Source organism: Lissotriton vulgaris, chromosome 7, assembly GCF_964263255.1.
Source record: "Lissotriton vulgaris chromosome 7, aLisVul1.2, whole genome shotgun sequence".
NCBI lineage: Eukaryota > Metazoa > Chordata > Amphibia > Caudata > Salamandridae > Lissotriton > Lissotriton vulgaris.
The window spans coordinates 478,832,397-478,849,743 of NC_141695.1; the positions used below are offsets into that span (position 1 = coordinate 478,832,397).

Sequence of the window (17,347 nt, forward strand, 5' to 3'; positions counted from 1 at the left end):
TGCAGAGGCGTTCTGTATGCGTTGTAGACGTTTCTGAAGTTTGGCGGTCGTTCCTGCATATAGGGCGTTTCCGTAGTCCTGTCAGCTGGTTACAAGGGCCTGGGTGACAGTCTTTTTGGTTTCGGTGGGGATCCACCGGAAGATCTTTCGGAGCATGTGCAGGGTGTTGAAACATAATGACGAGACGGCATTGACTTCTTAGGTCATCGTGGGGGAGGAGTCCAGGATGAATCCCAGGTTGCGTGTGTGGTCCGAGGGTGTCGGTGCTGAGCCCAGTGCTGGGGGCCACCAGGAGTCGTCCCAGGCAGATGGGGATTGTCCGAGGATGAGGACCTCCACTTTGTCTGAGTTCAGTTTCAGGCGGCTGAACTTCATCCATTCTGCGACGTCTTTCGTTGCTTCGTGGAGGTTGGTTTTGGCAGTGGCTGGGTCTTTGGTGAGGGAGTGTATCAGCTGGGTGTCGTCGGCGTAGGAGATGATGTTGATGTTGTGTTTGCGTGCGATGGCGGCGAGGGGGCTCATGTAGATATTGAAGAGGGTTGGGCTGAGTGAGGAGCCTTGGGGTATGCCGCAGATGATCTCGGTGGCTTCTGAGCGGAAGGGAGGGAGGCGGACTCTCTGGGTTCTGTCGGAGAGGAACGAGGTGATCCAGTCCAGGTCTTTTCCTTGGATCCCAGTGTTGAAGAGGCGGGTTGTTAGGGTGCGATGGCATACGGTATTGAAGGCTGCCGAGAGGTCCAGGAGGATGAGGGCAGTTGTTTCTCCGTTGTCCATCAGGGTCCTGATGTCGTCGGTGGCTGCGATGAGGGCAGTCTCTGTGCTGTGGTTGGCTCGAAATCCAGACTGGGATGGGTCGAGCGAGTTGTTTGCCTCGAGGAAAGCAGTCAGCTGTTTGTTGATGGTTTTATCGATGACTTTGGCCGGGAAGGGAAGAAGAGAGATGGGGCGAAAGTTCTTGAGGTCTTTGGGGTCCGCTGTGGGTTTCTTCAGGAGGGCGTTGATCTCTGCGGGCTTCCAGTTCTCAGGGAAGGCGGCTGACGTGAACGAGCTGTTTATAATGTCCCGGAGGTGGGGTGCGATGATGGTGTCAGCTTTGTTGAAAATATGATGGGAGCATGGGTCTGAGGGGGAGCCGGAGTGGATGGAGTTCATGACATTGGTGGTGTCTTCAGTGCTGATGGGGGTCCAGGCACTGAGGGTGGTGGTGGGGGTCATAGGTTCGGTGACTGAAGGCAGAGTCTGGGGCCCGAAGCTGTTGTGTATATCTGCGATCTTTCTTTGGAAGAACGTGGCGAGGGAATTGCAGAGTTCTTGTGACCGTGTGATGCCGTTGTTGCTGGTGCTGGGGTTGGTGAGCTCTTTGATGATGTTGAAAAGTTCCTTGCTGTTGTGGGTGGTGTTGTCTAGTCACTCTTTGAGTGATGACCTTTTGGTGGTGCGGATCAGCTGGTGGTGTTTGCGGGTGGCGAACTTGAGGGCTGTCATGTTTTCTTTAGTTCGCTCGAGGCGCCAGGTCTTTTTGAGGGTTCGGCAGGATTTCTTTGATTCTTTGAGGGCGTCTGTGAACCATGGGGTTTTTCTGTTGCCGGGGGGTTATTTAGTGGTGCGAGGTTGTCGGCACAGTTGGGGATCCACTGTGCGAGGTTGTTGGCTGCGTCGTTGGTGTTAGTGGTGCTGGCTGGCGGGGTCTGGCTCAGCGATGAGAGGAGCTGCTCTGTAGTGATTTTGTTCCAGCATCTGCGGGGGATTTGTTGCTTGCGGTGGTGGGATGTATTCTTTTTGAAGAGGAAGTGGATGCATCTGTGGTCGGTCCAGTGTAGTCCGGAGAAGTGGCTGAATGAGACGTGGTTGCTTGTGGAGAAGATGGGGTCGAGTGTGTGGCCAGCAATGTGGGTGGGGGTGTTCACCAGTTGCTTGAGTCCGAGGTTGGCGAGCAGGGTGGTGGTGTTGGTGTCGTTGGTTTTCTCCAGGTGGAAGTTCAGGTCCCCAAGGAGGATGTATTCTGGTGAGGCTAGGGCGTGCGAGCTGATGAAGTCGGCGATGGTTTCGCTGAATAGTGTGCGTGGGCCAGGGGGTCTGTAGATAAGTTTTCTCCTGAGGGTGGTCTTGGGATCGGTGTGAATCTGAAAGTGTAGGTGTTCGGCGGTAGAGAGTGTGTCTTCGGTGATGGTCGTGATGTTGATTGTGTTTCTGTAGAAGATGGCGATTGCTCCTCCGGTTTGGTTGACGCGATCCTTCCGGGTGATCTTGTAGCCGTCCGGGATGGCTATGGCGATGTCGGGGGCTTAGGAGGCGTTCATCCAGGTTTCCGTGAGGAAGGCGACGTCTGGTGCTGTTGTGTCGAGGAGGTCCCATAATTCGATAGCGTGCTTGTGGATGGAGAGAGTGTTGAGGAGGATGCACTTGAGGTGGTTGTTGTTGTAGCGTGGTCTGGCTGGCGGGGGGCAGGTTCGGGGGCAGGTGAATTTGCACGCTTGGCAGGTGACGGGTCTGTGGGTGCGCTTCGGGGTGGCTCGGTAGCAGGCGGGTGATCGTCCGGTGTTGAGTGCGTGGAGGGCTTCGGAGTTGTATCTCAGTCGAGTTCCCTGGTTTCGGCGGGGACCAGGCATTCTAGCGCTGGGCACGGTCCAGGCACGGACGAGCGCAGACGGGCTTGGATTAGGCGCGTCTGCTGCGCGCCCGCTGCACGGCCTCCATATGAGGGGCCGTGGGAGGGAGGATCAGCTTGGAGGCAGGAGCGGGGTGGCAAATGGGCGCAGCGGGTGGGCGGGCCGCAGGGCACAGCGGCGGGAAACTGGCACGGAGGGAGAGCGGGAGGGGGAGAGGGCACAGGTGGCAGAGGTGGCACAGGTGGCGAAAACGGCGGGAAACAGGGAAGTGAAGGCGGATGAAAGAGCAGAAAAAATGGACAAAATGACAAGAGGGGGAGAGGGTGCACAAGGGTACACAGGGGGGAGAAAAGTGGCACAGATGGGCAGAGAATCGAGAGGGGCACAGGGGTACACCAAGGGGGGAGAGAAAACGGCACAGATGGGCAGAGAATCGAGAGGGGGCACAGGGGTACACCAAGGGGGGAGAGAAAACGGCACAGATGGGCAGAGAATCAAGAGGGAGCACAGGGGTGCACCAAGGGGGGAGAGAAAATGGCACAGATGGGCAGAGAATTGAGAGGGGGCACAGGGGTACACCAAGGGGGGAGAAAAAACGGCACAGATGGGCAGAGAATCGAGAGGGGGCACAGGGGTACACCAAGGGGGGAGAGAAAACGGCACAGATGGGCAGAGAATCGAGAGGGGGCACAGGGGTACACCAAGGGGGGAGAGAAAACGGCACAGATGGGCAGAGAATCGAGAGGGGGCACAGGGGTCCACCAAGAGTGTTCACCAGGGTGGTTTCAGTCTTGGCTGTGGGTGCAATGTGTAAAGAGTTCCAAACATGGAAGCCAGGTAAGAAATGTCCACCTATTGGATATTTGGTACCTGGAAACTGCTTCCATTGTATTGCCTACATGACTAAGTCTTTTCCACGTATCTCAGCCACAGATCACATCCACTTTGTTATGCTGAACAATTTCTGTGTTTGCCATGGGCCCAACGACTGTCGTTGTGGAATAATATCACAAGATCCATGTATTTGGGTACCCCTCCTACATAATGCAGCACTAATTAACCCCTACATAATCTTTGACTATCTCCCACTCTCGTTTGTTCATAATTCTCCCTGCTCATTGCATTCAGCAGAAGTCTCCTGTAATCTGTAGTGCAACACACAACATTTTTTATTTAAATATGATGTCCACTAATGTAAGTTGGCACCTTGCACTAGTCCAGACAACCCTTATAGGGATTTAAGAGCTCTCAGACAACCTTAGAAAACTATTCAAGTGATAGCTGTGGAGAGCAGCCTTCAGGCTTAGTCTTGAAGGGGTGTAAAGTAGCTTGTTTTACCAGAATTCAATCATATAGTATAGATTAAATGAAAGAGAACCACAAAAGTATGTATAAAAATATGTATTTATTATAGAACACTCTCTAGTATTTTACAGTATCTCCTACACTGAGGTAGACACAAATTACACAATACCATAGCGAAGAAATCCCAGTATATAGCACTAATACACAGTGGGCCCCGGGAGGGACCAAACCATATACTAAGAAAGTGGTATCAAAACCACGACTCAAGTCAGGGAAATGTCGAGAAGATGTAGAATTGCTGTAATAGCCACCCAAGGTAAGTAGATAGGATCCCCACGTACAGTGTGTGCAGTGTGTGAACCCAACCACGTGCTCCCTACAAGTATATGTGCAAGTCACGGTTAGAATTTTAAAGATTAGGGACCCTTCCCAGTAGACCCTAAAGAAACTATGTGGAAGACAGAAGATTAGAGAGCTATCCCAGCCGTGGATACCATGGTACCCACGATACCTACCCCAGGGAAGCAGGTGCATTGATATGAAGTGGTATTGGAAACTGCTGTCAAACCCACTAGAGGACATCAGGAAAGTGCTGCTGCTGGGAGAGGAGAAAGTGTATGGAAGAATCCAAATGTGGATTCTGGAAGAGGAGTACCTGAAAGCAGATGGGACAGTGTCTATGTCACTCAGGGGTGACCAGGAGACTTGGAAGATCGATGCCCTCCGATGTCGGGTGCTTCAGGTAATATGACAGTGACCTTGACTCTGCAGCTGCGAGGACCAGGCGATACTGAGGATGACCAGGACCCGGATACGAGCTGTCCCATGAAGGATGTCGAGTGTTGAGGGGTCGGTGTCTGGCAGGAGCACCAACAAGCCTTGGCAAAGGCAACCCACACAGGAAGTCAAGAAGGTGCACGGTTGGGACCAGAAAGGTCCAGTAGACTCACCACAAGCAGGGGAGTTAGGGCAGGCCCCTGGCACTTAGGGGAGCTCACAGAAATCAAGGATGATCCTCAATTGGATCTACAGGCTGGAGGGATCACAAGAAGACCACAATCAGCTCACCAAAAAGAGCAGGCCATGGTGCCTACAAGGTGCAGTGGCTCAACCTCTTGGTGCAAGAATTTGACAGACATTGGGGCTACTTGGAGCCCAATGCACTTGTTGCAGAGTTGCCATCAAGCATATGCCCTTGCAAATGTAAACCGTGTATAGGGGTTCGATTAATTCAGCTCCCACAAGAGATTCTGACCTCAGACTTGGTGAGAGGGCAGCTCACACCTCAGGAGACATAGATAACCCCTGTGTTGTTGAACCCTTCGGAGTCCGCAGAAGTTCAGGATAAAAAGACCGGTCAGCAGTGTTGAGGTGCCTGCGAATACAGGGAAGTGACTCCTTCACTTCAAGGGAGATTATCTTCTTTGTTTCTGTTTTGGATGCTCCACAGGTCCTGTACAGATCCTGTTTGGTGGACCGGCACAGATGAGGCAGTGGACTGAAAGGGAGACAAAGTCAGGCCCAAAAGAAGCCCAGTAATGTCCAGAGTGCCGAGACCTTAGAAGTGCAGTGATTTCAGTTCTGAATCTTGTCCACTACGAATTTAAGGACCTACACCTGGGTATGCCCTTAAATACCCTAAGGAAAGGGTTGGAAAGATTCAGGGGAACCTCCCAGGGGAGGGTCTGGATGGGGAGTGGTTACTCCCATGTCCTTTTTCCAGTTTTGCGTCAGAGCTTGAGCCAATGGCTTCCAGAACCGGTTTGAACTGGACTATGCACGGGGACACCAAATTTTGCCCCTCATGCAGACTTTCAGGTGCAAGCAAGCGCACACACCCAGCCCTAACACACTAAATCCAGTCTGGGAGGTGGTTACACCTCCATGTGACAGGATGCCTATTATTCTGACTTCCCTTGCTGGAACTTGGCTCAGCAGAAGGAGGGCAGAAATGTGTCTCTGGTCTGCAGCAACCATTCTGTGCTGTCCAGGACTAGATGGCTAGTACTGGGAACACTGAGAGCCTAACGGAGGGCTCTCCCAGTGCTTGGAATCATAGCCTCCCACACCCTTTACGGTGTGGTGGTATGAATCCAACATGTTCGATACCAAACATGATAGGCTTCATTGCAACTGTTTTCAAGATGGTCATCGTGCGGTCGCGCAATGCCCATCTATATAGTACATGACGGCTTCACTGACAACCCAGAAGTGTGTACTCCGTAGGCTTCAGGGGTGCCCTGCTCATTCAGGAGCATCCTCTTACTTAGAACCAGGCACCCTGCCCCCAGGGTTGTAAAGGCCTGATAGAGGGGTGGCTTATAGGTCTTATGTGAAGTGACCTGGAATTAAAGTAAACCTATATTTTTTGTAAGTGGTGCATGCACCAACTTACAAAGGTGCAATGGCAGGCCTGTAGTTCGATTTTGAATGGTATCTCAAGGGTGGCATAATACATGCTGCAGCCCATGGGAGACCTCTGGGGTACCTATGCCCTAGGTACATGGGTACCATATACCAGGGGGCTAACAAGAGTACCACAGTATCCAATCTGGGATGTACCTAGGTACTGAACACAACAGTTTAGGGAGAAAGCAGATAGACGGTGGTCCTGATTAGCAGGATCACAGTCAGACTAGTCAAAAGCAGTACAACATCAAGCAAAAAGTGGGGTAACCATAAGAAGCAGGTTCTACTTTCCCTCAACAACCATTACATCAAAGAAGATATTCAGTTAAGGCAGGCCAGATCCAATTACTTTGCCAATGCTTGATATTTACATGTGTTAAGTAACCCTTGAAACACTGTGTCCATGTCCTTCCACCCTGCACTTTACCCTAGCAAGTGTATCAGTAGTTTACGGTAACTATATACCTTAAAACTCGATTTCTTCTAGAGTATGGGCAGGATAATGCGCATATTGATATTAAAATGATTACCAAAACATTGTCAAAAGAACTGACAAACAAATCTTTCCTCAGTGTAAAGGTGTAAACTGACCGCCCCTTGATACATACCCCTCTGGATTGCCTAAATACACCCCCAATAGCCATTCATCTTTGACCAATTCTTGGTCTCTTCTTTGGGAAGACAAGCTGTTTTCGAATGTTTGGAAAAAATAGTTTTCTTGCTTGAAATTTATATTTCCAAAAATGTGTAAAAATCAACATGTACAACAACATTGTCAATTAATGATATTATCATTGAATATAAAATAGAAGCCAGTTTTGAAATTAGACCGAACATATTTTGGAGAGAACACTCATGCCCAACTGTAATCAACCAATGATAAGATTCGCAGCCGATGAGTCTTACTTCTTTTTTAGCAGGGTTAACAAAGAGTATTTCCCACACATCTGTTAGTGTGAAATCCTCACGTTCTGCTGCGGCCAAGAGGTCCTGTAAGGCTTCTGAAATTGGTGGCTTGATTGTAAGGTCAGCTAATCGGGCAAAGAATTCAGCGTTCACCGCCTCCAGATTCTTGACCCAGTTCCCTGAATCATAGAGGGTTGTAAGAGCCCTGAAATAAAAGAGATGGAGACCATCTGTTACAGAGGATAATGTGTCATATCTAAATCTATGAACCAGTAGTTCCCCTCTCTCGATTCATAGGTAGTCAGTGGAAAGTACTGAGTAGCTGGCTCTCTTGTTGGTCTTGACTATTACTTCCCACCAATCCTTCCTAGTTGCCAACCAGCTTAGGATTGTTGTACTATTCACTTGCCCTTCATCACATTACAACCACAGAGAACCTGAGTCTACCTCCTCAGTGCTGCATGTAATGTAAATGCCAAACCTCTATGTAACTTTATACCACTAATCTACCTAACACTGAATGTGTAAACTGACATGCTAGCCCAGTGACTTAGTTTTGGACAACAGAGATGCAAACAAATAGTGATAAAAATTAAGTACGTGCTCATGAACAAAGAAAAAATATAAATCTCAGGGGATGTATGACAGTATAACAAAAGCTGTAATGCCGATGGCTTCTAAACCGAAAGCGTTAGTACAAAGCTGGCATTATCACACCACTTTGTACAATTAAGTCCATTAGGTCACTGGCAGATGGAGTGCTTTTAAATGTACCAAAAGAACGAATTACTTGATAACAAGATTGATTACAGCACTTCATTTTAGTTACTAGCCTTCATGAAAATGGCAGTTTCACCCGAAAGAAGACATTGAACAGGGCATTAGAAAAAAAACATGATATCAACAAAGGTTGTGGAAAACCTTGCAAAATATGTCTTTATTTCCATACTGAATTAATAGTAGTTTTGTCACTGCCACTGCAGTTCATGGCTAACATGGTTAAATCTTTGAATTGAGTTAACAGTTTTTTAATCACTGCCTTACTAGCTGTGATCAAACAACTGAGTGTTCAACATACAACAGAGCGTTCTCAGGTGTGCTGCACCGAGAATTTAGAACTCGTTAACTCCGGACATCAGAATGATACCCAACCATGCAATATTTAAGAAAGAAACCAAGATTTTCCTAATGAGGAAATTCCCACCGTAATCATTACAGAGCACTCACACATGTCTCGCCTAAATACTCTCGCTTAAAGGCACAAGCGATTTTTGCTAAAGATTGATGTATTTTGTTATTTATAGGTTCCTGCTTCCCGGGAAGACTGAGTTCCTCTAGTCTTATATTCTGCAAATATGCTAAAATAGTTTTCAAAAGAAGTGACAGGGACAACATTGTACTGGACTTGATTATATTAAAGGCTATACAGAACTTTGTACTGTAAACGTAAAAGGTAACATATCATGATCTGTAAAGCGCTCTGATACCCTACGGGGTCAAGTTTGCGCGATCCAAAACACTGAATAAAATAAAATAAAAATATGTTTAATGAGAGATTCTTCTGAAACTTTTGAGAAGCTTCGAACCTGTTACTGCCACTCTTTTTCACAGACGTATTTTAATGTAAAACAGTTACCATGATGGTCACCTACAGCATACTGCCCTTGGCTATTCCTCCTTTGTCTATGTCCATCATATTTATTTTATCATGCAGTACTTACAGTCCAATTCAAAGTTAGTAAAATGACCTGACAACTCCATTATGTCCGGTCCTAGGCCCACCTGCAAAAGGAGGAGGGGTATGCACCAGCCTGGGGAGAGAGCAATCACCTTCATTGAGAGCTACTATTATCACCTTGTGGTGAAAGCCAGAGATCCATGGAAGCCTCAAAGCCAATCTACATGCTTTTTAGTAGGGGTGGGCGGAATTTGCGGAGTTTCACTCCACAGAATTCCATGAAGTTGAATAAAAACTCAACCAGATGCCATGGAGTTCTGTGAGAGAGCAGTATCCGGCACGTCACCCTGCTTGAGTTGGTTTTTAGTGCTTGGAGCTTCTTCCGTGCTAAAAAGGCTCTTCGCAAAATGAAGATTCCATACATCGCTACTCTGCAACCTATGATTTACAACATGGGGTGCAAAACTTGCTCATTTGGGATTCCCTGAATCTTGCTACTTTACATATACAACTGTATTAAGGCCTGTAACATGACACGTTGAAGCAATATGTAATTATCACATTGTAAACTGATTCTCTGTAATATGTAATTATCCCACTGTCTCAATCCAGCACCCCCCAGCACACTGTCTTTCTTTTTACTGATAAGCAATTTCAGAAGTGGCTCTACATAACATTTAAAACCATTAAATATATGGCTTCCTTTCTCATATGAACATCAGGCCCCCCTCAAGCATGGTATTGTTCTTTATTGAAAAGCAACTTCAGAAGTGATTCCAAACAATATTTGAAACCATTAAACAAATGATTTCCTTTCTCATAGGACCTAGAACTGTTTTTCAAGCTTCACCATACATTTCAATTCTTAACTTTATTTTATTACTGTGAAAAATTTCTGGGGGCTCTTAATTAGCTGAATATGTAGCGGGAATTGAGCTTAGGCACACTGACACCTTCACACTCGCCTTACTTTCCTACTGCCTCGCCTAGCTGTTGGTTTATATGAAAGGCGGCGGCGGGCGCCATCTTGGGTGTGGGCTCGGGCTGCGCTCCAGTCGCGCCGGCCTCCCACCCTCCTCACGCCCCATATATTGGAACCATGACCAGACGGCGCAGCGGGCTGGCGCAGCGGGCGCGCGCCGAAGCCGCGCCAAAGCCAAGCCCGTCTGCGTCCGTCCGCGGCCGGACCCGGCCCAGGGCCATAACCCCTGGTCCCCGATTGCTGTACTCTCCCCGGCACCTACTAGAACTAAACCCCGGTAAGCCATGTCAGGCCTGTACCACTGCTGTCCTGACCGCTGCGATACCCACTCTTCCTTTCATATGCCCAGCCTGTAGCTACCAATGTACCACAACCTGTCCTTCAGCCCACTCTGATCCTACTCACAGTACATCACTTGTTAGAGAGAACATAACTCCTCATGCTTGTCGAGCTGCGCTCATCAATGCGCGCTCGCTCCCATGTCACAGCTTCTATATCAGTGAGCTTATAGTCACTCATAACTTAGATCTACTATTTGTCACCGAGACTTGGACAGATGCCGGATCTGGTCCGGATTTCTGCAATGCTACTCCGGCTGGATACAGTGTCGCCAGACATGACAGGCCTATAGGACGAGGTGGGGGCCTTGCTATTATCTATAAGGACAAATATCGCACCACACTCGATCCTATAGACTCGGCTAACTGTGAATCAGCGGTTTTTGCCATCAGTATTAACCCCAAACGGGCACTAAAGGGTATAATACTTTATCGACCCCCTGGCCCCCGTCACTCTTTTCTCTCTACCCTCTCTGACCTGAGTGACAATGTCATTTGCTCTGATAAATTCACCATATTGGGAGATTTTAACTTTTATTTGGAAGATCAGGACAACCCAGATACTGCCCAACTCATGACTGATTTTGCCAACCTTGGACTGCACCAATTAGTCAAGGGTCCCACACATCAAGCCGGACACTCCTTGGACGGGCTATTTACTAATGATCCTGACATTACTGTATCAGATACTATTCCAATTCCATGGTCAGACCATAGGGCTATTATCTTCCAATTAGATGCTCGACTTTCTACCTTACTGCACCCCAGACCTCGCACCAAGATAGGTGCCCGGGCCTGGAAAACTGCTGATCTCCCTCAGATGCTGCATTCCCTGGCCTCCTCCTGTCCCCAGGGAGGTAATAGCTTATCACCATCAGCTTCAGAGTTCCAGGACTGGATCAGAAGTGCCGCTGATCTAGTGGCCCCAGAGAAATTTATGCAACCAAATAGAGTATCGCCTTCAGCCCCCTGGTATAATGAAGATCTTCGTCTACATCGCCAACATTGTAGGAATTTAGAAAGGCGCTGGAGGAAAGCTTACTGACACAGCTAGACAAACCTATAAAGATGCTCTTTTGATCTATAAAAAGGCGATACTAGCCCGGAAAACAGTCTTTTACTCAGCACAAATTGAGACTGCTGCTAACTCTGCCAGAGAATTATTCACCGTTGTCACCACCCTGTCTACCCCCTCCACTGGACCTGGAGTTGAGCCCTCACAGACTTTCTGCAATGAACTGGCCATCTTTTTTACTACCAAGGTTGCAGATATTTACGCTTCATTTGGAAACGATATTAGAACTGAACATAGAGGTGATAGCGGGAAAGAAATATTGTCATACCCTAATCCCGACTCCTTCTCCTGTTTTTCACCTGTTTCACATCAGGATGTGATCAAAATCATTTCCACCACTAAATCAGGCTCTCCTTTGGACCCCTGTCCCCGTCCGTGATGCAGAAACTCACAGAAGTGATCTCACTCCCACTGATGGAAATCTGTAATAACATATTCTTAACAGGCCAATTCCCTAGTATATGGAAGAAGGCTGTTATTAAACCCCTCCTAAAAAAACCTTCCTTAGATCCCACTGCTGTCGCAAGTTATAGACCAATTGCGTGCCTGCCCTTTCCTGCCAAAGTATGCGAACATCTGATGAACCAGCAGCTCTCAGAGTTCGTCGAGACTCACCAACTTCTCGACGAAACGCAGTTTGGATTCAGGAGAGGGCATGGAACAGAGACTGCCTTGATAAAGGCCTCTGATGAGATCAGGACGATCATGGATCAGGGAGGGGCGGCTGTCCTGATCCTTCTGGACTTGTCGGCAGCCTTTGACACGGTCGACCATGTCACTCTTGTCGACCGTGTCACAACTCTGGGTATAAATGGTCGGGCTAAGGATCTTATCTCATCCTTCCTGGCAAACCGTACCCAGACAGTAAGGCTCGGAGATTTTTACTCTCCCATCTCTGCACTCCCTTGTGGAGTCCCACAAGGCTCCTCGCTAAGTCCCATGCTCTTTAACATCTATGTAGCGGACTTAGCGAGGATAATAAAGGCCTATGGGATACAGTTAACATCGTCTGCAGATGATACCCAGCTGGTGCTGGGTATCCATAAGGATGGCCTTACTGTAGCAGCCAACTTCCAGAAAGCCATGCTCGAGGTCAGTACCTGGATGGCCTTGAACTGTCTCAGGCTTAACTCGGACAAGACCGAGATCATGACCTTCGGAAAACTCTCCCCTGAATGGTCTCTCGGTTGGTGGCCAGATAAGCTTGGCCATCCACCTGTCCCAGTGGAAAAAGCCAGAAACTTGGGAGTGATTTTCGACAACAAGCTGGTCTTCGACCTCCATGTTAATAAGGTTGTGTCATCTTCTTTCTACATCTTGAAAAAGATTAAGAAGCTGCTACCTTATCTCCCTCCGTCAGCCGGGAAGACTTTGGTCTCTACCTTAGTCTTCTCAAAAATAGATTACGGGAATGCTCTCTTTCTCCACACTCAGAAGCGTGTCATCACGAAGCTGCAATCTATTCAGAACGCGGCTGCTAGGATTCTTCTTAACATCCCTCGCCGCAAATCCACCACCTCTGGTATCCGCCAGCTTCACTGGCTGAGAGTTGAGAGCCGTGTCAAATTTAAGGCCCTCTGTATTGCCTATAAGGCCTTACATGGCACAGGACCCAGATTCCTGATCGAAGCTTTTCAGCTCTATACCCCCAGAAGGCACCTTAGATCGGCGAATACCAGTCTTCTGCTGGTGCCACGTACAAGATCAGTCACCTGGGGTGATAGGCGCTTTTTGGTGGCCACTCCAAAACTTTGGAACCTTCTGCCAACTGCCATAAAAGCTGCTCCGAATCTGATTAGCTTCCGTAGGCTTCTGAAAACATGGTTGTTTAACCAGTGAGAAGACGGTAGGATGATGAACTTTGTTGCTCCACAGCGCCGAGACACCTTCGGGTATTTGTTGCGCTATAAAAGTTGCGTAAATAAATAAATTAATAAATAAACTTTTATTTGTTATCTTCTTTCAAGTTGTGGCCGTATTTAGGACCCATATGTCAATTTTGTAGTAAAACATACATGATTGACTTGAAATGAGAAACAACCAAGATACAAGCAAAATGTATTACCTTGTCTTGTATGATAGATAGGCTTTGTAATCGAAATGTAATAACATATTTTGTAAACCATAAATATTTCAAATTATTTGGCTCTTTGTTTTTGTTTTAAAGGTCAGGTGCATGTTGACCTTTCACCAAAAATTCCAGAGAAATATTATATTACAGATGGAGGATTGTAATGCAACTATTAGAAATAATTATGTTGAGGTATTGCACATTCTTTACCTCTTTTTTGGGGGGGGTGAGACTTTTTCATTAATTGGGCAATACAATTAGGTGCCTGGTTACTGGTAGTTAGATACCAATTCATCACAGAGAAGTATACATTTTAAACTGTTTTAGAATGGATAATCTGGGGACTATATTTGTTATTACTGTTAATGTAAAGTATTTGTGCATACATTAGTAATTCTACTTCTTTCTGGTGCACTAACAATAAGCACTTAAGAACTCATTGGTATGATACTCCAGAATATTGTAATGTGTTATATTCTTAGTAAAGTGTGTTGGAATAAAAATTCATGTGATATTTAACAATTTTTATGTTGATCTGCTTTTGAATCAGTAATTGCTTGTTTATGGGTTTTGTAGTCTGTAGAGTATATATTCGATATGTTTGTTATTGTAAATGTTTTGTACAATTTGTGGCGTATTTATTCCGACTGCATGTTTGTACATCTGTTTTAATTTTATATCACTTTATACAGTGTCAACCACAAATGGCAATAAGTAAACCTGTACTTAACCCCTGGTAGCGTAGCACAGAACAGTCAGGTTTATCCTAGAGGAAATTTGTAAAGTCTTTATTCAGCATAGAAACATTACTAAAGTGGAAACACAATACTAAAAATCACCAACTAGTTTAGAAAAATATAGTAAACTTCAATAAATAAAATGACACCAAATGGACAAAAATCTGAAAAGTTGAAGCAGAGGTTTGAATCAAAAAGTGGGCCAAAAAGCACAAGGTGCTAACCACACTTTTCTGGTTGTGCTAGACTGAGTTAAAGGCAAAAGTTAATCTCAACTTTGATGGAGCATGGGTTGGCCACAGGTACCAGCTTCATCCGGTGAAACGTTTACTTTCTGGCTTAGAAATTCACTGGAAGAAAAGTAGTTATCAACAAGTCATTAGGGGGTCAAACTGCAAATTGGAGGCAATGCTGAGCTTGACAACAATGGGTCCTGCAGAATGGGTTCCTGGTGCAGTCGTAAACACAGGCAGGAAGCTCTGCGTCACCGATTTCTAAAGTCTACGCCCAGGAAGTGTTTCTCATCAGCATCGGTTCCAATCAAGCCCTCTACATTCTGACATAGTCAAATCTTCTACAGTGGAGCAAACAAGCAAGTTGAATCTTAAAACGATTTTGAAATGGTGGCTTCGAATTAACTATGGTTCCAGTCTTCCACTGGTTCTCAGGAGGAAAAGATAGCAAAATGTTTCTAAGTCCCAGCTTTTGCATTTTGGGCAGAAGGAGTTCGAGGGTCCAGGACCTGGGAGGGGCTACTCATGGGGTAGGTCTCACTTCAAAAGAGGCCAACAGCAGTGTACAGGGCATATCAGGGCATATCCACCTTGAACTAGTGAACTGAGCACTGCATTAAAAGAGCTATGGAAGCTTGTTGTGTATCTTCAACTCAAACAGGAGGGCAGCCAACTAGTCTGTGAAATCACATTTAGGTTCCTGGGTGCAAGTCAAGCAGGTCTTCCTTCAGGATTAATACAACAGGTCAGTCCTTCTTCTGATCTTCACAGGCCTAACAATGGTTTAACAGGGATACTGGGGATGACCCATTCATGCTCAGTGCAAAACTATGGGTTGGGGAAATTGCTTGCCGCTCCTTTACCAATACGCCAAGTTTTCCCAGGTGTGCCCCTACCCTATTGTGTTGCACTACCTGTGTGTTTGCTGTAAACTATCCCACAGTGCATTTCTCCACCAACATACAAAATGGCAGAATCATTACTCCATTGGTCATAGATATCTGTGTCCACCCAGGGGAGTGGCTATGATAATGAGCAAATACTCCCTTGTGATCACTCCAGATCAGATCTGGGACAGCTCCCCTCCTACTTGGTTTGGAACCAAGCCAACTAAGAAGACAAAGGGAGGAAGGCGGAGGTGTGAGCTACCTCTGCCAGTGAGAGGATAGGAGCACTTTGAAGTTTAGAAAGGTGCTGGGGACAACCGCAAGGCCCTCCTACTTTTCGGGCACTGTCAGAAAACAATCTACATCTCACCACAATGAAGCCATTCCCCACTTGGTTTACATTTGGCTTAAGCAGGAAAAGGACAACTTTCTAAACGTGTAACTCACATTAGACCATAACTCTCTTTCTAGTATGAACAGTACATTTAGACCACATAACAAAAATCACTGCGCCTTTAAGCGCTTGCAATAAAGGTGCAAATAACGTCAGAACACATCAGCCCACCAGTACACAAATCACATGTGCCACTAGGCACATGTCATCAGAATGCACAAAAGACTCATAAGTTACTTACTTTGAATAAGACTAAATACTTGTTGCCCAGTTATAACAACATCCTGAAGAACCATTGTTTTGCATATTATGCTGCTCCTGAACATATGTGCATCAGAACATAAAAGAAACATTTAGTGTTTGGAGGTGGAGCATATCTCACTAAACAACATCACAGCTATTTAGGGTGCAGCTTCCCTGCCCTCCTATAACTTTTCTATAGTAATTTTTTAAAGCTCCTCCCTCTTAGAAACCCCAGTCCACTGTACACTCGGTACCTTGGGCACATTACTACCACCTCATCATCAGGCAGGTTCAAGTCACTTTCATCATGGTTTTCGCACATCCAAAATAATGCCCGAACATACAACTGGCCACTCCAAAACTGTAAAAAACACAGTTGATGGACAGAATGTAGAACAATGTCATACATTCACCCCAGTACAAGGATCTGGTTCTAAATCCATCGTTTTTTTGCACTCCACACCACCCTGGGTTAGACACTGGCTATATGCAAATCAGCTCTGACCCTGTGCCTCATGGGAACAGTCCAGTCCGAACTACCAAGCCATGTCTTTCCCAGACCTGAATCAAGCATCCAAGGGCCGGTTTCTGGCTATCAGCCTTCATCAGCCTGGATAGCTTGACTCCAGTGGTGTGGAGAGCTTGGGACTCACGTCTGAGTATACCCAGCACACCCGGGGTGAAAATTGCAAAAAAACACAGTTGATGGACAGAATGTAGAACAATGTCATACATTCACCCCAGTACAAGGATCTGGGCCTGAATCCCTCGTTTTTTTGCACTCCACACCCCCCTGGGTTAGACACTGGCTATATGCAAATCAGCTCTGACCCTGTGCCTCATGGGAACAGTCCAGTCCGAACTACCAAGCCATGTCTTTCCCAGACCGGAATCAAGCATCCAAGGACCGGTTTCTGGCTATCAGCCTTCATCAGCCTGGATAGCTTGACTACAGTGGTGTGGAAAGCCTGGGACTCACGTCTGAGTATACCCAGCACACTCGGGGTGAAAATTGCAAAAAACATAGTTGATGGACAGAATGTAGAACAATGTCATACATTCACCCCAGTACAAGGATCTGGGCCTAAATCCATAATTTTTTTGCACTCCACACCACCCTGGGTTAGACACTGGCTATATGCAAATCAGCTCTGACCCTGTGCCTCTTGGGAACAGTCCAGTCCGAACTACCAAGCCATGTCTTTCCCAGACCGGAATCAAGCATCCAAGGACCGGTTTCTGGCTATCAGCCTTCATCAGCCTGGATAGCTTGACTCCAGTGGTGTGAATGCCCATCTCACCTCCTGTCACCCACACACCGGATGCTGAATACGCAAGCAGCCAGAAGTACACAGAATAGTAAAGTAGAAAAATGCTCACTTTCTAAAAGTTTTATATGGAAGAAATGCCCCCCACTGCTTATTTAAACCAACTTTTAGTTATAAGCCACACATCTACTTGAGTTAGAAGTGTTTGGTAT

The 17,347-nt window shown here is 46.7% G+C and overlaps 1 protein-coding gene across 1 annotated transcript in view; it reads right to left on the reverse strand.

The window, feature by feature from the left end:
• Nucleotides 1-17,347, reverse strand: part of LOC147701912 (cytosolic phospholipase A2 gamma-like) — a 956,977-nt gene that overhangs the window by 413,882 nt on the left and 525,748 nt on the right. The window contains exon 6 of the mRNA XM_086930542.1: nucleotides 7,230-7,434. Coding sequence (XP_086786668.1) covers nucleotides 7,230-7,434 — 205 coding nt within the window. The remainder of the gene's footprint in view (nucleotides 1-7,229; nucleotides 7,435-17,347) is intronic.